Source organism: Pseudopipra pipra, chromosome 13, assembly GCF_036250125.1.
Source record: "Pseudopipra pipra isolate bDixPip1 chromosome 13, bDixPip1.hap1, whole genome shotgun sequence".
NCBI classification, from domain to species: domain Eukaryota; kingdom Metazoa; phylum Chordata; class Aves; order Passeriformes; family Pipridae; genus Pseudopipra; species Pseudopipra pipra.
Genome location: NC_087561.1, coordinates 19,024,481 through 19,048,532, shown reverse-complemented (window position 1 = coordinate 19,048,532; position 24,052 = coordinate 19,024,481). Strand labels below are relative to the sequence as shown.

The 24,052-nt window shown below is 45.3% G+C and overlaps 1 protein-coding gene across 1 annotated transcript; it reads left to right on the top strand.

Annotated features, from left to right (window-relative positions):
- The first annotated feature begins 1,467 nt into the window (after positions 1–1,467).
- Positions 1,468–23,883, top strand: ZDHHC15 (zinc finger DHHC-type palmitoyltransferase 15). Its single transcript, XM_064670225.1, has 12 exons — positions 1,468–1,651; positions 4,844–4,870; positions 6,977–7,071; positions 7,769–7,889; positions 8,926–8,995; positions 9,340–9,372; positions 10,427–10,547; positions 11,749–11,881; positions 13,054–13,180; positions 13,791–13,900; positions 15,983–16,065; positions 17,110–23,883. Exons 1-11 carry the CDS (start codon positions 1,483–1,485, stop codon positions 16,024–16,026), a joined length of 1,050 nt encoding a protein of 349 aa, XP_064526295.1. The 5' UTR covers positions 1,468–1,482; the 3' UTR covers positions 16,027–16,065; positions 17,110–23,883.
- Positions 23,884–24,052: the final 169 nt, after the last annotated feature.

Genomic DNA, 24,052 nt, shown 5'->3' with positions numbered 1-24,052 from the left:
AGCTTCTGAGGGAGAAAAAACTGATGAACAAAGAGGTGACCAGAAAGTGTTAGAAATTACACCGGGGGTTGTCATGAGAATATTTTGTCAGGTAAGTCTTTCTCTTGACAAGAAAATGAATTTCCTCACCAGAGGCAATAGAGCAGAGTTCATTAACTGGAGCCATAACTCAAAGCACATCACTGAGCATGGGAATGAGGGGATTCCTGCAGGAATTCTCTGGAGCAGGCTGGGGCAGCAGGGCATCTTTTTGTTTTCTTTTTTTTGTACATTAAATGCCATATTCTCAAGGTGTTGGAGGGGAGTCTCTTTTTTTTCCGCTGGTTGTCTGGAATCTGATCCTCCCATGTACATTCCATAGTAACAAGTAAATGTACATATTTACTCACTAGATGTGTGTCTGTGTATGTATACATTCACATATACACATTCAAGTAGTCAAATGAATAAGTAATAGTGAACAGGTGCTTATTATTGCTTATTTATTTGACTACTTGAATATGTATGTGTGTGTATATATATATAAATCATAGAAGGGTTTGGGTGGGAAAGGACCTTACAGCTCATCTTGTTCCACCCCCTGTCAAGGGCAGGGACAACTTCCTTTATCCCAGGTTGCTCCAAGTCCCATCCAACCTGGCCTTGGAAAAGGCTTCCAGGGGTGGGGCAGCCACAGCTTCTCTGGGCAACCCATGCCAGGGCCTCACCACCGTCATAGCAAAGATTTTTTTCCTGCTATCCTATCTAAACCTACTGTCTTTCATTTGGAACCCCTTCCCTCTTGTCCTGTCCCTACACACTCTGCACATGCAGTGTTTATTTGGGATCACAGTGGTATTTATTTGGGATCTCAGCAGTATTTTGGGGATCCTAGCAGTGTTTTGGGAATCCCAACGGTGTTTATTTGGGATCTCAACGGTGTTTATTTGGGATCTCAACGGTGTTTATATGGGACCCCAGCGTTGGTTTTGGGATCACAGCAGTGTTTATTTGGGATCACAGTGGTATTTATTTGGGATCCCAGCAGTATTTTGGGGATCCTAGCAGTGTTTTGGGAATCCCAACGGTGTTTATTTGGGATCTCAACGGTGTTTATTTGGGACCCCAGCGCTGTTTTGGGATCACAGCAGTGTTTATTTGGGATCCGGGCGGTGTTTTGGGATCCCAGTGGTGTTTATTTGGGATCCGGGCGGTGTTTTGGGATCACAGCAGTGTTTATTTGGGATCCCGGCGGTGTTTTTGGGATCCCAGCGCTGTTTTGGGATCACAGCAGTGTTTATTTGGGATCCGAGCGGTGTTTTTGGGATCCCAGCGTTGTTTTGGGGCCCCCAGCGCTGTTTATTCGGGCCCCCGGCGCTGTTTATTCGGGCCCCCGGCGCTGTTTATTCGGGCCCCCAGCGCTGCTCCCCGGTCCCCCCTCAGGGGCCGCTCCCGCCCCGCCCGCCAGGGGGCGCGGCGCGCAGGCGGCTCAGCCGATGGCCGATGGCGGGGGCGGGCAGGCCGCGCAGCCGCGCGCCGATGTGCGCGGGGGCCATGGCGCTGTGGCGGGGGCTGCGCTGCTGCCGCCGCGCCCTCGCCTGGCTGCCCGTGCTGCTCATCGCGCTGCTGCTGCTCTGGTCCTACTACGGATACGTCTGCGAGCTCTGCCTCGGTGAGCGCCCGGCGCGGGGAGAGGGGCCCGCCCGCCCCGGGCCCGCCCCGGGCCCGCCCCAAGCCGGCGGGTCCCTGCGGGGCTTCGCCGGGCCGGGGCTGCGGGCGATCCCCCCCCGCCCTCCTCCTCCTCCTCCTCCTCATTCTCATTATCCTTCCCCCTCCTCCTCCTCATCCTCCTTATCATCATGCTCCTGTTCACTCTTCTTCTTCCTCCTCCTCCTCATCCTTCTCCTTCTTCCTTTTCTTCCTCTTCCTCTCCCTGCTCCTCATCCTTCTTCTTCTCCTCTTCCTCCTCTTCTTTCTCCTCCTTCTTCTCCTCTTCTCGTCCTTCTCCTCCCCCTCGTCGCCTCTCGCCGGTGTGTCCCGGTGTTCCTGGTGTGTCCCCGCTGTGTCCCGGTGTCCCCGGTGTGTCCCGGTGTCCCCGGTGTGTCCCGGTGTCCCCGGTGTGTCCCGGTGTTCCGTGGGTGTCCCGGTGTGTCCCGGTGTGTCCCGGTGTTCCCGGTGTGTCCCGGTGTTCCCGGTGTGTCCCGGTGTTCCAGGTGTGTCCCGGTGTTCCCGGTGTGTCCCGGTGTTCCCGGTGTGTCCCGGTGTTCCCGGTGTGTCCCGGTGTCCCGGCTCCTGTCCCGTCTGGCACACCCCCGGGCAGAGCAGGAGCACAGGGATAACTCTCCATTCCGGGATGAGTTCCTGGGGTTCAGGCTGTTCCCGGGGTTTGCCCCGGCCGGGGCTGGGCTGGGACTCAGCCCCTGTTTTGTGTCCGTGCCGGGGAGGTGCCGGTGGGGAGGGTTGGGACAGTGACCCCACAGTGAAGGGCCGGGTTGCTGCCGTATGACAACGTTCAGATGTGATTTATGAGCTAAACAGTAACAAAAATCAGTCTATGCTCTGTCTTGAGGTAGATATATATACATATATAAACATATAATTATACATAAACTCATTTTTAATATATATATTCTGCACAGGGAAGAAAAAGGTTACATGAAATCACACTGAAGTTGTTACAGTAGCATGGAAATGCTACATTTTAGAAAGGAAAGTTTTTGTACTGGCTAGAATTGTATATTTAATGTAGCAATTTAATTAGATAGTAAGTTGCAAATGTTTTGTATGCATGCAAAAATCTGTTAGTAGGAGAAAGGATTGTTAGTTCTGGGGGAGAGGAGAGGTGGGAGCTTGGACTTCTGAAGCTGTGAGGAGGAACATGAGGCTCTTTCTCCTCGGGACAGGGTAAAGGCAGCCCAAGGTCCCAGAAGGGTGGTTTGGGATGTTCCTGGGACAGGAGCTGCCTTCTGGTGCTGCACATGGAAATCAGGTTTTTGGTAGGGTTGGCAGTGTTTTTTTCTCGATGGGCACTAAATTGAAATGCAGTTTCTTTGGTCTGTTTTAACTGGCAGCTTGGCAAAGCCTCAAACACTTCATTGCTCTCATCCCCTCTCTGGGACTGTGGGCTGTTTCTTTCAAGAATTCACGCAGAACAATATCTCCAAGTTGCAAGGAACTGTCATTACATGTGACCAAAAATTAGAGTATTTTCTTGAACTGTGCTTTGTTGGCAGTGCTGTACAGGTTCAGTAAAGCTGAACACTGGCTTGTTCCAGGTCCCAGTGCAGCTTTTAGACGAGACTCAGGTGATTTTGCTGGGATGTGGATTGGGACTATGTTGCTCTGCAAGTGCTGGTTCAGCTGCCAGGAGCTCAGCTCACTGCCTGGAATTATGGCTGAAAATCATTCATTTGCCCACACCCGCCTATTTTTTCGCCCCATCTTTCTCTCCCATCTCTTTCATTTGCATGTGGAGGAGGTTTATCTACACAGGAGTTGGAATGACTAAATTATTTCAGGATTTGAGCATTAACTGTTGGCATGTGCTGGTACTTGCAAAGCAGCTCTCAGGACGTTCTCCACATTTCTAACACAGCAAGGCTTTCTGTGCTGGCTACTTCTCAGCTGTTGTGAGCATGCAAATAGTAGATGCTTTGTTTGGATTCTTGGTTTTCACCCTCAGTTGTGCTCAGGACTGGGAGTGGTGAGGGGGGATGTCCTGGAGCCACCTCATAATACTGGGTTTAAACTCTCACTGACTGGTGTGACCAGTGAGTCACAGTCCTGAAGAGGCCCTGATTTCTTGTCTGGTTGGTGGTTGCTGCCACAGAGAGAACAATGATCCTGCAATAAAACCTTTTACACAACCTTTATTTATGCTCTTTTCTCAAGTAAAACCCTTAGCAAGGCCCTGCTGCAAATGTGACACACTTCAGGAAGGAGCAAGCATTTGTGAAAAGCTGATGTCTTCATAGCTTGATTGGCAGCAAACCAAAGCTAAAAATAAAGGTTCCCTTGCAATCTTGCTCACCTGAAAATGAGTCTGCAGAGACACAGCAAATATTCAGTCTCTTTTTTCACCCACATTGCTGTGTGTCACAGAACTTTGTCTTCCAAGCAAATATCACAGAACCACTATGCTTTCAGTTAAAGAGAGATGTCTTTGTGTCTTCTGTGAAACTTGGATGGTGGCTTTTAAAATAATGGATGGATTTTAAAGTAATCAGCACAAGTAGACATTGATGTACCCTTTGCTGGTTGGTCAAGGTGGCTCTGTTGGTGTAGGGATCGTTCTGTCATTACGGTGAAGTAAGGAGGGGTTGCAAAATCTCTACTTGTAGGAGGTGTAAAAGTGATGGAGTCATTGCAATTGCTGACTAGGCCAAAGCTGAGAAATGGTTAATTTTTTATTCATGCTGATGCAGAAATGCTTTGGACAGTGCTTATGGGAGGGGGTCAAGACCACCAAGAGACTGGTAGAAAGGAGCTGCAGGTATGTGGTACATGCACAGAGATGCTGCTTGGACAGTTGCTGTAGGAGCCCTGGTAATCTTGTCACATCACTGTCACCAGAGGATTGGTTTTGTCATTTCTGATGTACAAATATGCAGAATATTTTTTATAAATGGGAAAATACAGCATAAGTAACAGTTACTGAACATCTTGTTGTGGGGGTGTGTGTGAGTGAAGAAGAGTTGTTCTGGATGCTTTGGATTTGATGCTGGACTGTGGGCTCTCTTTTTGCCTCTTGAATGTGAACATTTTTTCCTAAAATGGCTGTATTTCTCATAGGAATGTCATTTGTAACAAACTTTTCTGGGATTCCTATTTGCTCTGTAGACATATCTTTTTTTTTGTTTTTCAGTGACTGTGAGCAACCCTGTGGAGAAAGGTATGTGTGTTCAGTTTACTGTTTGATGCTCAGTCCTGGTGTAAAAGGATTCACAAATGTTCCGGCTGAAATATCAAAAATATTTACTGTCAATCTTTGAGATGTACATCCTCTTTCAGTGTTTCCTTCCTGTAATTACACTCCTGGGGTGCACAGCAAGCGTTGTTAGACATGCTGTAGCTTTTGGATGCATTGGGAAGTGCCCTGTTTACTCACAGCATAAGAAAACATGGGAAGGCTTTAATCCCTCTGACTCTTTCAGGAAAAGGTGTGCCTGTCTGTGCACACCCACACATCTCTTCTCCCTTTCTCTTTCACATTTTCAGAGCTCATTTTACAAGCCAAATAGAAAAGACTGGTTCTGTTCTGTGGCCCACCTATTTTTCCCCCGTTTCCTTTGATCTTTCAGAGAAAGCTATTTTTAATGGGGTTTGGAGGCAGGCACAGATTTTTTTCTTGTTTCTGTTCCCCACTAACCAGCTCTGGAGCCATAATGCAGTCGAATCACTCCATGAGACTCTTTCCACTGGTGTGTTGTTGGAGGCCACGATCATATTCTAAGGATAAGGAGCCAGTGGCCATTTTAGTATTCCTCCTCTTCTTCCTGGAGGTGCTTTGGAGGCTTTTGGCTAATCCAGGTGGCCTCTTTGTTTCATTTTCCGGGGTTATGAAGGATAGAAGTAGGTGGAGTCATCGGGGAAGTTGTTCCATGAAGAGCAATGCCAGGTGATAGTTAAAGATCCTCCAGATCACTGCATCGAGTCCATTCTCTTTCCACTACAAAGCAGTCCTAATATTTGAAATTGCTACAGAGAAACTCTGGAAAGCAGGATATTAATGATTATTCAACAGTAGAAAGTTAGTAGCTGCCCAATCCATTAGTGCATCTCTGGGTCAGCTTCCTCTAATGTGCTGCTTGATCAACTAAAACTAAACCTGTTGCAAGATTTATCTCTTTTCATACTAATTAAAAAGTGGCTGAGCTCGACCTGCACCATAGTATGAGGATAACATCTCAAACAAGCTGGGAGCATAAGAATGACTTTGATTCACAGCTCCTTCACACAGTCCATCACATCCTTGTGAGGTGTACCCCATCATTTGCCATCTCATTAGAGTCTCAGTGATGCAATTGGCCTTTTTTACCAGTTTTCACACAGGAAAGACAATGTTTTTCACACAGTTAGGAAGAGTTTGGATTTTAGACTTCTCTTTCCACTAGTAGTATTTATTTTAATCTTAGTTTCTAGAATTTGAAGCTTAAAAGAAATGAGGGAAATGAGGGTTTTATTGCAATTAAACGCTATGTTCAAATAAAACTGTATTGTAACTGTTTGATAATGTCTTAGTGAGTTGAGTGTTAAATAACAGCTAGCTTGTGTAGCTTAAGAACTGCTGCACTTTGGCTCCCTGATCATGGAATGCCTGCTTATGCCCAAGGGCTCTGGAATAAAGTTGGCATGTTGAGATAAGACTACTCTGACACGGGCTGGTTTCATATGGTTTCACATGTATCCAGTGGATTACAATTCTTCAGTACTCACAAGACCTGTTTTGCTCACTTTGAGAGAAGTTTTCCTGATTTATTGTATCAGCTGTGGCAAATGTGAAAGAGATTGAATGTTTTCTAGTGATGTAAAGCTCCTGTTCCTCTCTCAGCTCTGCCAGGAAGGCAGCAGGGGTGGGCAGTGCACTGGCAATAAGGGTCTGCTCTGACTGCATTTAGCAGCAACTGAGCCCCAAAACTGGGAGGTGCTGCAGGATTGCAGTATTCACCTGTGGGCTGCTCAGCACCAGCCACTTCTGCTGGGCCTGTGCCTGGGATGTGGGGAAAAGAGGAATCTTGGCATTCCCAGGGATATGGGGTGGGCACCTGCCCTGGGAGGGAAGTCTCTCAGAGCTGTATCTTCCTCCCCCACGGAATGGGGTCTGGGGGAGGAGGGAGGCTTGTGAGCTCAGTCCCCCTGGGCGCAGCCCCTGAGCTCTGGAATGCTGCTGGGAGGTTTGGCTGGACTGTAAGAATGGGGAATTATGCCCCTCCTAAATGAAACTTTTGCTTAAGAAGTCATTGCTCTCTTCTGTTTTTTCTTTTTGTTTTGTTTTTAGTGGTCTATCTTGTAATATTCCATATTCTCTTTGTGCTCTTTGTGTGGACATATTGGAAGTCTGTTTTCACTCTCCCAGTGCAGCCAGACAAAAAGGTAAGAGCCCCAGCACATTCCATTCCTTGCAGAGCAAAAGCAGGGACACTGAAGAGAACTCAAAAATCCTTTGGTCAAGTTGATCTGGACAGGACAGTCGGATGCAGACGTGTTTTAATGCTTTTTCCACCAAGTATTTACTTTGTCATGTTGCTTGGATTGGTAGATTATTTTTTTGTTTTGTTTTGTTTTACCTCTCTGTGAAATACTAAGACAACACTACGTTTGGAGCAACAGAGTGAGGACAATGTTTGTGTGGCACTCCAAATATACATGGCCTTAATCTGATCCTGATTACAAGAATGTAAATGTATAAATAACAACTAATCCCAGTTTTAGAAATATAAAACTGTGATTGGGGGCAGGTTTTTGCTCACAAGGGAAGTGCTTAAAGTGTTATTAAGGTGTGTAATGTTATTCCTGAAAAATAGTCACCTAAGGCAGCCGTAGGAGCAATTTGAGTAAGTTGTTTTATAATCTTTAAATTTCACATTTGCATTTTTTATTGGTGTATCACATGGGGTTCTGGCTGCTCAGCACTCACTATCTTCTTTGTCTTGTTCACAAACACATTTTCACACTCGATTAACCTCGGGAGTGGGAGTGGGAGGTAAAAATGTTTCTAGACTTGCCTGTATTTGAAGCATTCTCTCTCCTCCCCCTGGGTAACTGCTCCTCTCATGGCTTCTGCCCCCAGTTCCACATGTCCTACGCTGACCAGGAGCGCTATGAGAACGAGGAGAGGCCGGAGGTGCAGAGGCAGATCCTCGCCGAGATCGCCAGGAAGCTGCCGGTGTACACGAGGACAGGGAATGGAGGTGAGCCCAGCAGGGGGCTCGGGGCTCTGAGCTCAACAGGCACAGCCAAGTAGCACACACTGGCACTCCAGAGGGTCCTGCCAACCAACAGCATTCCTAGTGCCACTGCAGCACCCATTAATTCCTGTGGGAATGATTTTCATGCCTTTTTTCTCAAGTTTTCTCTTTGGAAAAGCAAAAAAGCCTTGAACATTCCTTCATTCCATGGAGGACCAGGTGCTGCCTTTGAGAAGCAATATGCTACCCTTTGGATCTATGTTCAAAAGCCCATGTTGCCTGTGTTTAGTATGAGCAGTAGAATCACAAGATCTGTCATCGTATTTACTTAAAATGGAGTCTGGCTTAGAGACACAGAACATAATTCTGTGACCAGATTTCTTGGCCATGCTCAGTGATTAAATGCCTCTGGACTCCTTTCGCAGCTTAAAGAAGTCTGTGTTCATATTGGAGGCTCTGACCTGCTCTCTTCTGCCAGGCTAGCCAAAGAATTCTGAAGTAAAGAACTGGGATAAATGGGGAATTACCAAAATGGAATGTATGTACAGTCTGAGTAAATGTGGAAGCCAGAAGGAAGTGTGCAGTTTTGGTTTATCACTTTTAAGCTGGCTGTATGGTTTAGAGTAGGTTTAGATTAGAAGTTGGGGAGAAATTCTTCCCTGTGAGGGTGGGGAGGCCCTGGCACAGGTTGCCCAGAGAAGCTGTGGCTGCCCCAGCCTTGGAAGTGTCCAAGGCCAGGTTGGACAGGGCTTGGAGCAACCTGGGCTAGTGGAAGGTGTCCCTGCCCATGGCAGGGGAGTGGAATGAGATGATCTCTAAGGTCCCTTCCAAGTCAAACCATTCTGTGATTTCAGTGAGGATTGCTCCCCCCATCTGCAGGTCTCCAGCAGAATCAGGAGCATTGCTAATCCTGGCAGCTGCTGAAATGATAGAGGAAGGAGTATGAACAGTTAGGAAATGAACACCAATATCAGCTATCATGTGAAAAAAAAAAAGAAGACTCTTCCATCATTTGGTGTTAATTTGTCTTTAATCTCAGGTATTCGGTTCTGTGACAGATGCCAGCTGATCAAACCTGATCGTTGTCACCACTGCTCCGTCTGTGCCATGTAAGTCAGGGACTGTGTGTGAGGTGAACACAGTCCCCAGGGGGTCCTGTGGGTGGGCTGGGCCTTCCCATGGCTCTTAACACAGAAAGGGACCCAGGGGCCTCTGTTCCAACTGCAGCCACCATGGCTCTCCTCTAGACGAGAACAAAGGACATTAGTTGGCCTTGAAGAAGTAATAAGAGTTTCATCTTAAAACAATACTACCTTAAAAAACTTAGACAGTATCATTTTGACTTTCTGTCATGTAGAAATCTCACAAAAACCAGAGGTTTTGCTGTTGATCTGCAGTTGGCAATTAAGTACCAATTAAAAATCTTCCATTTTTCTTTTTTGTCCTTTTGCAGGTGTGTGCTAAAAATGGATCATCACTGTCCATGGTATGTCCTAGATACTGGTTCGTGGCTTTCTAAGAAAGGTTGCTTATATATATATATTTCTGGCACATATTTCTGTATGCCTCTCTCATTTCAGGCCATCCATCTCTTTATGTTGGGAAATTTATAAGATAATTACACTTTGAGATTGCCTGAAATGTTTGATATTTTGAAAGACAGATCATTCATGTTAGTTCCATAAACTATATGTGAAAAAGCTGTGATATTGATATTTAAAACCCAACTGCTAATTTACTCTGACTATTATTCAAATTTGAAAGGTACTTAACCTTAGCCTTTATTTTGGGGTCTGTCATCATTTCAGCTGCACTTGGGGGTGTTTCAATAGTAACATTTGCATGTGGATCATTTCTGAACTGATGCCTGTTCAGAGACCATCAGTGCAGAAAGCTGCATGGATTAATTGAGCTTTACCCTTTTGGAGAATTGCTGCCACTCAATTTATTAAACTCCTCCTTTTTTTAAAAAAAGGAAGATTTCAGAAATCAGAAACAACACAAACATTTCCCCACCTGAACCTCCCTGGCAATCAAAATTGTAGAGGATTTTCCAAACCTGAGCTCTGAGACAAACCCCCACTATGTTTTCCTGCATCCTCTGGTTCCTCTGTAGAGTTGTCCTGTGCATGGAGAATTAGAACCAAATTTGGGCTTAGCTGGGTTGGGTGTCACCAGCAGCAGCAGTGAATGTGGCTGCTGAGGTTTGCCCTTGGATAAAGGAGCCCGGAACTCCCAGAGCCCGTTGCCTTTGCAGACAAGACCCAGCCAGGAGGAATTAGCTGCTGCCTCTGGGACACATTTGCCCGCGGTACCAACCCCAAAACATGAGCTGGGCTTGTCCTTGGCCCAGCAAGAAGCCTTGGAGTGAAAAGCAGAGACTTGAGTTCTGTTCCATTTTGGCCACTAAGGGGAGCTGCTTCTTGCCAAATTCTGTTGTGTGAGCCAGAGGTTTAATAACCCCCCAAACTGGTCGTGCTCTTTGTGTGACAACCATGTGCTGCACAAATCCTGATTTCAACTTTGCTTTTGTCCTCTAGGGTGAATAACTGCATTGGATTTTCTAACTACAAATTCTTTCTACTGTTCTTAGCCTATTCTTTGTTGTATTGCTTGTATATTGCTGCAACAGTCTTCAAGTATTTCATTAAGTATTGGACAGTAAGTTGTGAAATCTGGTTCCTTTTTCATCTCCTGTGAGTCTCGTGGGGTTTAGTCACTCTTGTTGCTGTTTTGCTCTCAGTCAAGTGGAGGGGCTGCATTTTTCCTGTGAGGTGCTTTCCTGGGCCCTTTTTGAGTCCAAAACTCCCATTATATGTCCAAAATGCACAAAAGCAAGAAGCAAATAGACCTCAGGAATTCCAAACTGTAGACTAGCTTCTGGGAAAGAGGTTATACCCTTTTCCTTTTTGTTTTGCATATGTGTCTCTCAGAACGTTTGGAATTGATATTGATATGTAACATCCTGACATTTATCTGTATATATATATTCTGAAAAGAGAAAAAAAAAAGTCAACCCCCCTTGTTCATTTTCTAATCCCCATAGGATTCCTTTCTCAGTTTAAAACTGGACTGAACTGAAGTAGCCTTTTTATTCAGTTGTTGCTGGTCACTCCTATGCAGCAGTGCCAGCTGACAGCTCAGTAAGAGGCTGGCCCTTGACCTCTAGTTTGTGTCCCCTCAGCTGCTGACTCTGTGTTCAAGTCCCTTAACTTTGCTGGGCATTAATTGTTCCTCAGGCTCAGCAGGGCCCAGCCTGAGCTCTGTGCTGCTCCTATGGGATGAGCAAAGGCTGGGAAGTGCCTTTGTTCCCTGCAGGTGCCCAGAGCCTGCCTGTGTGTGCTGCTGGGCACCTCTGGCACTTGGCTCCTCTGCTCTAGAAGGAAATGGGTGTCTCCACCTCTTGTAAGGTCCCACTTGGTTTTTAACCTTTCCCAAGCCCTCTCTGCTCAGTTCTAACACCCCCCATAGCTGCAGCTGTGCAGGCCAGGTTCTCTTGGCTTGCCTCACCTTGCAAGAGGAGCAGTATTTTAGTGTATGCACAGGAAACTCAGCAGAACATAAAGAGGGCTTCAAGAGCTCCTGCCTGCTCGTTTCCCCATGGGCACAGGGTGTGCTCCTGGTGCCCAGGTGGGAAGGGTGATTGCCCTGCCTCTGCTGCACACCAAGAGTAGTGCTTTGGGTACAGGAGGGGAAATGAACCACCTCATTTCTTTGTCTCTCCTTGGTTTTTATACTAAGGTTGATTTTTGTCTATACGAGTTTGAGTAGTTTTAGAAGCTCTCTTTCTTCTCTCTAAGAATGAAGAATTTCCAGCTTTAATTTGTTCCTATCACTTGTTCTGTGTTGCTTTTATTTCCAGGGTGAACTGACCAATGGACGTTCCAAATTTCACATCCTTTTCCTTCTCTTTGTGGCAATCATGTTCTTCGTGAGCCTCATGTTTCTGTTTGGATACCATTGCTGGCTCGTTAGCAGAAACAGATCCACCTTAGGTAAAGCTCTTGTGTCCCTCTTCTTTTCGTAAGACACACCAAAGTGCTGTGAGAACCAAAAAAGAAAATAAAAAAGGCATTTTTTCTATTTCTGTGCATTCCTGCTGGCTTATGAGGGAAGGAAGATTTAAGATCTTGGCACCATGCTGCAAAAATTTGTCATTTGAAATTAGTTGTGTTTGTTAGCTGGTGTGACAAAAGCACACAGGGAAAGAAAAAGCACAAGGGGAAACAAGAGTCTTACAGTGTAAAAGTCCAATTATAAAAATATTATGCATATGTATAACCATGTTTGAAATGAGTGCAGCTTTTCAGGAGTAATAGTTTGTTGTGTTCAGATGCTGGTGTGCATCCTAAACCAGCTTAGTGAAGTTGGGAAACAGTGTCCATTCTCACTGATAAAGGCAAAGAAGTTATGGCTGTAAAACCAAAGAAATTATCTAGAACAGAATGATTTTGCCGAGTAGTTTCTTTGTCTTTTCTCAGATAAATGTTGCTCAATTTTTAAAGCTTTTTGGATAAAGTTTTATAACAAAAAAGACACTATCAAGAGTGAGCAAATATTCTGGTTTTGTCTAGTTATTAACTTTAAAACTCATTTCTTGGGGCACAGAAGCTCATCTGTCCCAAAGCATCAGACCTGTGCAGCAGCTTCGAAGGTAGATCAAATTGTTTCTAAGGCACTCCAGGTTCTCCTCCCCTCTCTTTTTTTTAGTTTTGTGCCTCACCATAACAGAGGGTCTATTTGCATTTGTTTGTTCATTATATCATTAATGAATGAGGCAATTTAAATCTCCAGTGCCACTTCTGGATACTCATTGAAGGCCAACCTGTTTAATTCTGCAGATTTTTTTACTTAGAAATTTTCACCCACTGAATTTCTACAAGTCTCACAGAAAGAACTTCTAACTCTTGTTCTCCAGATTAAACAAACCATTTTTGGTTTGACTGTCCTGTAGTTGTATGACCAGATTCCTGCCTTTGATTGGAAAGTCTTTACAGGCTTTGCAAAATGAGAATAAGCTTTCACTCATTCTCGAACTTTGTAGTGCTGAACCTATATAATCTATTAAATCATGTTGACTTTAGATGGCCACATCATGCACAATCCTGTTTCAGAGACTTTGGCATTGATTTTCGGTTTTTTTCACTGAAATTGCATCTGTGTGCAGAGGCTTTCTCAGCTCCGGTGTTTCAAAATGGCCCAGATAAAAATGGATTCAATCTTGGCTTTGTAAAGAATCTTCAGCAAGTGTTTGGAGAAGAAAAAAAGCTCTGGTTGCTGCCTATTGCCTCAAGGTAAGTAATAATCAAGTCAGTGCTAAAAGCTGATACGATTTTTGCCATTTTGTGTATAGGTTTAGGTCACAGGAAAGTGGGGTTTTTATGTGTCTTTCAGTAACATCTGACTAATATTGAGGCCATTTTATCTTGGGTGTCATTGAAACACAAATGTGTGATTTCTGCCCTGAAGAATCTGTGCTACCAATTGATAAAATTTACACCTATGGAATAATTGCTCTGTTTCCATAATTGTTTTCCTTAGTTCCCCCCTCACTTCTACCTGTTAATTTTTTCTGTTTCTTTTGGGGTTTTTTTTCTGTATCCAATTGATTTGATCAAGTTAGCACATTGAAGTTCTGCTAAAAATTACTTAATTCCATGCTTTAGATTTGAACTTTTGTTCCCCAGTGAGCTTGAAGGAATTGAGGACCAAAACTGCTCTCTAGTAAAACTTGGCATCTGAGCTGCCATGAAAAATAAACACAGTGCTTTTCAAAGCTGAAATATGATTTTAAGTAAACATGGGAAATAGAAGCAGCAGAAAACTTTGTTTGCAGATAAAAGGTGTTGAAATTGTCATCCTTTGGAGCTGTTTTTCCAGTGTCTCTCTGCCTTTTCCATGCAGCCAGGGGGATGGACATTTTTTCCCCATGAGAGCCTCGTGTGAAGCTCGGAACCCTCTCCTGGCAAATGAAGAGCAGTGGGAAGAGGATGGAATAGATGAAGAGCCCCAGGGTAAGGTAACACTGTAGGAAATCAGTTGTGTCCTGACCTACAGTGCCTAATAGATAAATTCAAAGTGATCAAATAAAAGTGGTGTTGGCTGAGTCCCTGGGCAGCTCCACCTTGACTAATGAGCACAGACTGAAAATAAGCCCTACTTTGGAGTCAACTTTTTTGTTTTCTAGTAGCTTTCTACTTGCAAGTGAATGGACTGAGAGGGTGGTACAAGTTGCAGAGAGAAACTGGGATTGCCACAAACTGAGTGTTTTTACCTGTAAATGTTGTTGCATGCAGTGCAATTATCTAGGACACAAAAAAGGAGAATACTAAGATGTTTTAGAAGTGCAGTTATCTTCTGAGAGTGTGAAAGCAGGCATGCAAACACCTGAGTGCAGGGATACATTTAAGAAGCTCCTTTATACTTTGTCCAGCTTTATTACAAGAGTAAAGCAGTTCTTTTGATGCTGGATTTGATGTGCTGATCTCCATAGAAAAATAGATGTGCTGGGAGCAGGTCTAGGTGAGCTGCTGTGTTTGTGCAGTCGATTTGATGGGTTTCTGGCATTCAAAGATACCTTTTATGCTATGGAAATCCTATTATAAACCAGAATTTATATGTATATACATTCTTTGATGGTCTTTGTTGGATGGAACCAAAATCAGTTTGATGATTTTACATTTCTGTGTTTGAAGTTGATTTTTTCCCCCTTGGATATTTACCTGCAAACTTTGGTCTTTGGAGAGTACAGGATGTATTGGAAGCTCAGGATTTGTCATTAGTTTCTGCTAACGAGCCCCAGTCCCCTTGTTTGAGGGTTCAGAAATCCTGTCTGCAAGGGCTCCTGGTTTTTCCTGTGGAGCAAGGATGCCATTCACAGGTTCCTTTTAAAATAAAGGTGGTAATCCCACCCTTTTTCCCCTTTAAGGAATGGTGATAGTGTGAATTAATTCTGAGGTTATTTATAACCCGTGGATCAAACATCAGGGACGTGGTTTCCATAGTTGTGCTCTTTGTTGCCTCAGAAGAGTTTTCAGGAACTTTGCTGATAAAGTTCTCTTTCAGGGTGTACATTTTAGTCCCACATGCACAGGATTTCTGTTTGAGACCCTGTGAGGAAGACTTAGCCTTGGGCAAAGGGTAAAAAAGCTTTTCATGTGAACATTTTCCTACTCGTGCTGTGCCATGAGCTCTTTAATCCTCCAGCACAGGCTCTGCTGCTCAGGCTCTGCTCAGATCTCACCTGCAGCTCTTTGTTCAGGTTTTCCATTGCAAAATAAACTGACTTCATGTCCTGCTGGGAAAATCCACTCTCCAGGAGTTTGTCAATAGGACTGAAGAGGCTCATTTCAGCTTTTCTTCAGATGAACTGCTTTAATTGGTTCCTGTCTGTGTGTTAGAAAACTACCTGCTCTTCCTGGTTTGCTCTATACATTTTGGCAGTTACAAGGTAACACAAATTGGTTTTAAAAATACCAGAATTGGCTTTAATAGTAACAAACTATGGCATCTCTGTGAATTTTTTGTGAGGCTTAAAACAAGTCCCTTAGGAATGAGTCAGAACTTCTTCCAACTTTTACAAAGTATAACTTATCTGAATAAATAATTAATTCTTACATATGAAAACATTAGACAGTGAGATGATTTTTGGCTAGATCAGACCCCAGAATATGATCTGGATCTTATATGAAGTTCCTCAATTTATAGTGCTTATAAAATAACTGACATTTACAGGCAGTTGAATTAGATGATCGTTATGGGTCCCTTCCAGCTGAAATAATCATGTTACCTCTTAAACAATAGAAGTAAACCATTATAATTGAGTAGTCAGAAAGACCTGAAATGTTACATTAAAACTGAAAGATCGTCATTTGTCTTTGTGGCTTTAAAGCTTGTGACATGGTTATGAAATAAATAAAGCCAATAATAGAGCAATCTCAGTTTGAAAGCAGCTGTTCAGTTATCTCTGACAAGTGGTTGTCTATTTTCATTTGGAATGACTCTTAAAAACACACTTCCATACTTAGTGAAAAATATATTCTCAGCGAGAAAACCAGGTTTACTTATCTCTGACTGCTTTGTTTTTCACTGTACAGGTTCTGGTGAAGCCTCAGCCCTTGTCATAGAAAGGGAGACATAGCAGTGTGACAGTGCAGCTGGGTAAAGCTTGAGCACAAAGGTCAGTGTTCCTTCCTTTCCCTCAAATCCACACTCTGCAGGGAAATGGGGAGGGGCTGTTGGACAGGGTTTGGCTTTAGCAGTGCCATCCCCATGGTGCTTGGACAGTCCCTGAACACTGGGGATGGAGCTGTGATTTCACCAGTATTCCCCAGCTTGCCCAGAAATCCCTGGTTCAAGGGAACCTGAAGGGCAGGGGTGGCTCTCAGCAGCCCTGGCTGGGGGTCGGCCCAGTAACACCAGAGCCACCAGCACAGTGTGTAGAGGAGGACACAGAGCCTGGAGCTGCTCTGGAAAATGTGGCAGGAATGACTCTTGCACTGACTTGTACAATTCCAAGGTGGGAAGTCTGTGCAGGGATTCATGGAAGGAGTAGGAAGGTGCAGGTGCAGTCTAATGAAAGTTGAGAGCAGCCAAGTCGCAGTTGGGAGAAAACGGAAGTGACCTGGAATGTCACATCAGCTGCTGCTCCCTGAGCTGGTTTTTTCCACCCCGGAGAAAGGTGGGTACAACAGATGACACTGTGGGGAAGATGCTGCTCCCAAAACATTCCCTGGTCTGTAAAGCTGTTCTGCCTTTGAGAATGGGGCACACACACAGGGAGCTGCAGGCTTTGTCCTCTGCAGGCTCCAGGAGATATTCTCCCAGAGGAGTGTAACAGGCCGTGATCCAAGGAGCAGGAGTCTGCTGTCCCACTTGCAGAAGGTGGGACAGGCAGATGGAATTTACCCCTCTGTTTTCCAGGGGTGTTAATAACTACTGTATGGCAAAGCACTGCCTGGCTGTGCTCACAGACGGGGCACCTCCAGACTTTTGCCCATGGGCTTCTGGCATTTTGTGGATACCAGTCCATTTTCTTCCACTAACAAAAACTCAAAAGTGTTTTTTCTGTCAATAGTGAGGACTGAATTCTGCCCTTCTACTGGGGAGGGAAAACCAGCATTTTCCTTGTTCTTCACGGCTTTAAAACACTCAGTTTTAAAGTCAGATCAGCCATTGATGCTCATCACAGCAGTGTTATAGGTGCACATTTTTGTTTCCTTAGATTTCAGCTTCCCTCTCAGGAGCCAACACCTTCTCTTGGCATGGACTTCAGTTTTGAGGGGCAGAAAACAAGTGGATCTTCAAGATGAGAAAACGTCCTGAAGTATCACCCAACTGGAGTCTGCATCTGAGAGTGCTTCTCCAGAAATCCTGCTGTCCAGATGGCCCAAGACTTTATAAGTTTCAGTTACAGAGTTAACAGAACAGTTTTATAGAGTGATTGTGGCCAATCTTCTTTGGCCTGCTCTCTTTATTTTATAAATACTATATATTTTTTATGCAAAAAAGGTAAAAATGTTGATGAGAGTGCACTTCCAAAGGCCTTTTCATTTTGCAAACGTCAGGGACTCAAGTTCTTGAAATTCTACCAAGCCATAATATTCTTGGGGATGATTATTTATTTTGAGGCTGATTCTCCAACCTTCTCTGACATTTTCTACTGTGTTTGAAGTTCTGAGTCAGTTCAGCCCAGTGCGAGACAGACCCAGTTAAATCTGGCACTAAATTGGTAGTTGGGTGTAAGTGTGTTGAAAGAAAAAGTGCTGAACATGCACACTGACATGTGCAGCTGTGAATGCAAATAAAATATTCCCATTGCCAGTGTCAAGATTCAAGAATATTGTGGCCATAGATTTTTTTAACTTTTTTTAGGAGGGTGTTATTGTCTTAGAGTTTGGTTACAGTGCTCTTTGCCCAGTCCTACTTGCAGGCACCTAAAATGCAAACAGGAACTTCAGACAGTCCAGTTTGCATTAATTCCTAGGGCCAAAATGTCCACTCCTTCCTGGATTGGTGTTTGATGGAAATTTGTGTGTTTGTGGAATCAGAAAGGAAGGTGTGAATTTGGAACACAGGAGTTAGAAATGACAGTGAAAGTTTAGCTCCAACAGTGGTGTTTGGAGTTTACACTCCACATGAAATGCTGAAGAGACAATTGATATATAGAGGTTTTCAGACTTCTTCCCAAACCAGTGCACTGACTGGTGGTTCCAGGGGTTTCAGCACTAGGTGATCAGATTTTTTTTTTACATTTTGCTCCATTTGCAGGCAAAGGGATATATCCTGGTTCTGTTCTGGGGAAGGGAACTGACCCTTTGGCCAGATTATACACATTTTTCTAGACTTGACTCTTTTTTTATCTGCATGATTCAGCCCTGGCAGCTCCATCACTCATGTCTGAATTAGGTGCATGCTTACAGTATTAGTGTACTGCCTTTAAGGTCATTTGGTACCATTTTCTCTCCTGGTTTTGTGTTTGTTTATCAACCCATTGGCATTGAGGTGACTGCAGAGGCAGTTGTGCCTGTCAGGAGAAATGACCTGAGAAGTGAGTTTGCTGACAAAGGCTTTGCCTACCTACTAAATCCTTTTTTTTTCCCTCTGTTTGCTCTGCTGCTGCTGCCTGTGGGAAGGTGTCTGTGAGATGGGAGAGCCTTGCAGAGACTTTCTGCCCTTAGGAGCAGTCCTTTCCCTGCTGTGATCCCGCCCTGGGGACAGGGATCCTCAGCTCTGCAGTTCTGGCAGAGCAGGCAGGGATCTCTGGAGTGTCTTGCTGCTGAATTGGGTTGTGAGGGGTCAGGGTGGGCTCACCTAGGCTCGGGGTGGTTTGTCTGTGTCCTCACAGTGCTCTTGAACACTCAAAATTGTTCCTGCTTCAGCCACCGGAGCCCTGGCCGTGGGGTGGCTGTCACAAAACGGCTCTGCAGTGTTTCTCCTGCCCATCTAAACCTGCATTTCTAATGTAAATCTCGAGTTGGACCTTCCCCTGCGTGTGATGAAAGATGGCAGCAGAATTAATCACCTCATTTCTGGTAAAACGTGCTCTGGAGGGGGAGTTTGAGAGGACAGTGGCAGCTAAACACAACAGGAAATGTGCAGGAATTTAGCACCAACAGAGGTGCTATTTGTGCCTTCAAAAACTCAAAATTCCTTGTGTAGAAAACCAGGAAGAAGATCTGGGGACTTTCTGTTCCATTCTGTCAGCTGAAGTGTATTTTTCAGAGCTGTGTGGATTTACAGGAGTTTTCTGAGCAGGTTCCTGTGTCCTTCCTGGGTTTGGTTCTGGTTACAGCTGTGTCTTTGAGCTGTTTCTCTGCCAGGCAGCAGCAGCAGCAGAGCTGCCCACGAGCTCTGCAGGCACCATCCCTGCCTGCTCCTGCTGCAGCACTGCTCACTTGGCAGTACAAAAAATCAGGTTTCGTCTTCTAATAATTATTAAACCAGATGTCTTTAAAAGGCAGCTACCAAGCTCAGATTTAGAAGCAATTTTAAACATTTCCAAGTAACTTCTATTCAATTTTTTTTTCTTGTAAATAGTTATGGCCAATTCTTCCCTTTCCTTAAAAGCAGCTCAACCCCCTGTGGTTGTAAAAAATCTCTTGCTCAGGTAGAAAAAATACAGTTTAATCACTTCAGAACCACTCCCCATCAATATCCACATCAGGTGCTGGAAAGCTTCAGGAGATGGGAAACAAACACAAAAGCTGTGTGAAAATAAGGCAGAACAAACCAAGGGAGACCCACATGTCTGAGTGACTGAACAAGCTCCATTTTGTTCCCTTCTCCTCACTGAAGGTGATATCCTGGTGTTACCCTGGCATTTGTCCTGCTTGTGCACTGGCAAACAGCAGTTGCTCAGCTGCTGGGGTCACTGCTGCAGGTGCTCAGAGGGAAGGTACTTGGCCCAGTGCAGGGCAGGTTTTTTAACCTGCAAATGGCTCTTTAAGGGAGACACCTACTGCAACACCTCCTTTGTTTCCCATGCCCGATCCTCATCCAGAGGCTCTCCACCATCAGCCCTGACTGTGAGGGTGGTGTCATCAAACCTGTCCCTTACCTGCCCCACCAGCCCCTCCTGAGCAGCTGCTCCCTCCATCCCAGCACTGCAGGGATGGGACTCAGCCCACCCAGTCCCACAGCAGCGATGGCACTGCGGCTCTGGGAGCTGCCCCACACTTCCAGTGCATCCTGGCTGCTCCTCCTGCTGCTGTGCTGGGGCACAACTGCTCCAGGTCTGCTCTGTGTGCCTGGGAGCAGCCTGTGTTCCCCTGGGACCGGCACTTTGGGATGTTACTGTTGGTCTCTGGTCAGATGCTGTAAATCCAGTTGCACCAAACAATCTGGTGAAGTGGAAAGGTTTGAATCTCAGTTCTGATGCTGTTGGAAGTTGTGAGACTGTCGTGCTCGGTGCTGAACCGCAGCCTGGAGCAGTGTGGAGGCAGGAAGGCTGTTTTCTCTGCCTTAGTGGCAGACATGGACTAGAGAATGAAGCAGAAAATGAGTGGTTCTCAGCTCAGGGTCAGAAACAGCTTCTGTCCTTAGGGGATCTCCTCCTGCTGCTGGAGCTGCAGGTGTAGAAGCAGCTGTAGGTCAAGATTTTGTTGCTTGGCTGAGTGCAGCCAAGGTGGGGGGGCTGACTGGAGGTGGGGCAGTGCTGGGCATGAGCAGCCCTGGGGCCAGCTCCCATCAGGGCTAATCCCATGAGGCCCTGGAAGCTGGAACAGGAGCACCAGTGGTTGTGTAGCTCTGCCAGCAGTCACCAGGCAGTAATAAATATGGGTTGAGTGCCAACCAGCGTGGCAGTGTCAGACCCACGGCTGTGGATTTGTGAGCTTCCCTCAGGGCACAGGAGTGTGGGCTCAGCACCTGCCACCTGGCCTGGGCTCCTTCTCCTGGTATTGCAGCATTTTACAAATGCATCTCACATCCTCCTTGAGGCTGAGCTGTCTCAGCCATGAGCAACTTTTCCAAGTGATGTCACCACGGGAAAGAAGCAGCAAATGGTCTTGCTGGACTTTACTGTGGTACCTGCCACTGTCTCATCCCTCTGCTCCTGGTTTCATGTTCCAAAGTAACTGATCACTAACAACCACCTCCTTACCTCTCTCCCTCCTCTCCCATTTACATTCAGGTACACTGTACTCTTAAAAGAAATAGGAAAAACATCATATTGATGTTTCTCTGGGTAGAACTGTGGTCAGTCGTGTCCTGGGCCAGGACTCATCCCCGCCCCACTGCTCTGTCAGTTCCCTTTTCTCTGGCTGAGCTGGATCTTTGGAGCAGGATAACTTTGTTTTCCTTCAAGCAGGGAGCAGTACTGTATGTTTTTAGCAGGCTGTACCCGGTGTGTGTGGTGCACAGTCACTGGCAAGAACCAGGAAGCTTCCTAATGGCACTGTGCAATGAATGTTTGCTTCCTGGGAGAAATGGGAGTGGGATTCAGCAGAATCCACACCAGCTGGAGCTCTGGAGCTCTGTATGCTGGTATGGACTGAAAGCACAACTTTATGCATAAAGTCTGTAATATGAACATAAAATAAAAAATAATTTACCATTTTTCCCCTGAATTTAGCTCTGAAGGACACGCTGAGCTGTTCTCAGGGCCCCACTGCCTCCCCTGCAGAGCAGTTACTCTGCAGAGCAGTTCCTCTGTGCAGCCAGCTCACTCACCCAAGGGTTTAATTAGCAGGTGAAGGAGGCACCGCTGACCTTGTTTATTGAGCCAGAATTAATTAACTCAGAAGGGTCATGTTTTCATTCAGTGACTCCTGTGGTACAGATTTTTGAAGTTGATCCATAGTACTTGAAAATACCTCAATTTTATTGATATTTGTCCAATTCTATCAGCTTCTGCTTGGGTACAGAACACTTGCAAAAATCAGCTCGTTCTGAAGGGATCAATGACAGCATTTGCATGGTAGAGTGGCTGCTTTCAGTGCCAGCAATGGGCTGTCAAACAGCTTGGCAGGGCAGCCCCCCACGGGCTCTTCCCGCTTAATGCTGCATTTCCTGCCCCGCTCATTAGCGCTGAGCTCGCACCCACTGCTGCAGCCTCTGAGTCTTGTCCCTGTTCCACCTCCCCTTGAGAGTTCTCTCTTCCTCCTAAACATGTAGTTAAGATATTTTCAGCTGTGAGCTGCTTGTGCTGGTTTTTGGATACTGTGAAGGTGAGTAGGTGTCATTTTATGCAGTTGTGCCTGTATTTTATTTGTAGTTAATCTGTTTGTCAGGTATCAGTTTGTGATTCTAATCATCAGGCCCAGCTGGCTTTGCTTAGAGCAGCAAGATCCCACTTCCTGCATTTTCTCTTTCCTAAAAACCTCATTTCTTCATTCTTTCACTTTAGTTTGGGATGTAAACCTTGTGAAATAAAATCTGAGTTTACATTTCAAATACAAGTCTGTAAGTTGGTCATGCCTGCATGCTCCTTAAAAAAATTATTTTTTTCTGTATAAGGTTTTAAGATTTACAGCAGCATTTGTAAAGCTTTAGTGGGTAACAGACAATGTTAAAAAAAGTGTATGTTGAGGGGGGGAAAAAGAGTAGCCAAAAAAACCCAACAAAAAGGACCAAGGGATCATCTTTGTTTCTTCTTTCGGCTGTGTTTGAAAAGAAATGCCTGCTTGCATCAACCAGCCCATGGAACAGGCAGGGACTTCACCTGAAGGCATCCCTGCTCTTTCAGTACTTCCTCAAGTACTTAATTTCTTGAGTTCAACATTGGACTAAATCCCGTGGAACCAACAAAATTGTCCTCCCCATCTCCTTCCTGACCTGGAGAAGGTGTGTGCTGCCCCTTCTCAGATCAGCACTTTCCTTTGTAAGAGAAATAAAAATCCAGTGGACTCTTGACAAGGTCAGTGTATTATTTTTCCCCCCCTGCCTTTTTATGGAGAATCCAGGAGCCTCCAATCCCTCGGCACCTGGGATCCCAAAGGATGAGTTTTGTGACTAGGAACTTGTGTGAGGAGGTGGAACCTGTTGTTCTGCTGTTCTGAACTAACTCCATGTGTGGTCATTTTTCCTCAGAATTAATGAAGTAGCTTCCTGCTCTACCCACTGCCCATCTAAGCAGGAGCTACTCCAGAGTGAATCCAAATCCACTGTTGGAGCAGGGAACTTGTAACAGCTTCCCTTTTGCTTAGGAACATAGGAAATAGAAAAGGTCTTGTTATTTTATAAATTATAATCTGATCAGATGGCTGATCTTCATCTGAAAATGCTGTTTATTGTGCAAATGGGTCCCTCAAAGATGAAACTTAATTTAAACCTCAGGATCAGACCATGGCAGCCCTGTCTGCATGTGCTGTTCAATGTTAGCAGGAGTTTTTACTTGGCCTCACAGGAAAGCCAGTGGGTTTCACTCGCTGGAGTTTTTCCAGGCAGGAAAATGGGGCTGAACAGCCACTGCAGGAGCTGCTGTGTGTTGGGAGCTCCCAACACACTCCCTCTGCACCAGGGTCAGGGCTCCCACCACTGGAACCCCCTATGGAAGCTGAGCAGGCTCTGTGCCAGCAAAATCAGGGGAAACAACAGAATTCCAGTGGCTTGGTGTGTTTACATCCAGCTGTTTTGCAGGAAGCAGCATGGGCTGGTGGGGGTGTTTCTTACCCCAGCTCTGGTCTGTGCTCAGCCGGGTGCTCTCAGACAAATTCCTCACCTCTTCATTTAGTAGGAAATAACTATTTTCCAGTGAATGTCACAAAGGGACTGCTGCCCACCTTTGGGGTGCTGATTTGGGGTCAGGAGTATAATGCTGCTGCTGACAGTGAGACTTTTGATATCAAATGGGTTTTTACAAAAGCTTGGGATACTCATTTTTACTGTTGGACAAACGTTCTGACTACGCTGATGCTCTGTGGAGTTTCGCTGGCATTTTCCAAGTGTTTGTACAGTTTCTACAGCTGAATATCCTGTATTGTTCTGCTTTGTTGTTTTCTATTATGCTTTATACTGTACTGCAGGCAAGTACTGCATTAAAACCATTTTTGGCTAATTTATTATACTTGTGAGTGGTTATTTCCTACGCTCAGGCTAAATGTTCCCTCTCTGGAAGCCTCACACAACTTTAATTAATTGGAATTACCACTTGGAGCAGGGAAGGTTCTTTATTTGTGACAAAAAAGGATTCACTAAATGCTGGGAGTGGTGGGGGCAGCCCAGGC

Excerpts from the sequence above, each read along its gene's own strand:
- ZDHHC15 (XM_064670225.1), top strand. The coding sequence starts at position 1,483 with ATGGCGGGGGCGGGCAGGCCGCGCAGCCGCGCGCCGATGTGCGCGGGG. Across the intron at positions 10,548-11,748 it reads ATTTCATTAAGTATTGGACA|GGTGAACTGACCAATGGACG; the intron begins GTAAGTTGTGAA and ends TTTTATTTCCAG. Across the intron at positions 11,882-13,053 it reads CAGAAACAGATCCACCTTAG|AGGCTTTCTCAGCTCCGGTG; the intron begins GTAAAGCTCTTG and ends ATCTGTGTGCAG.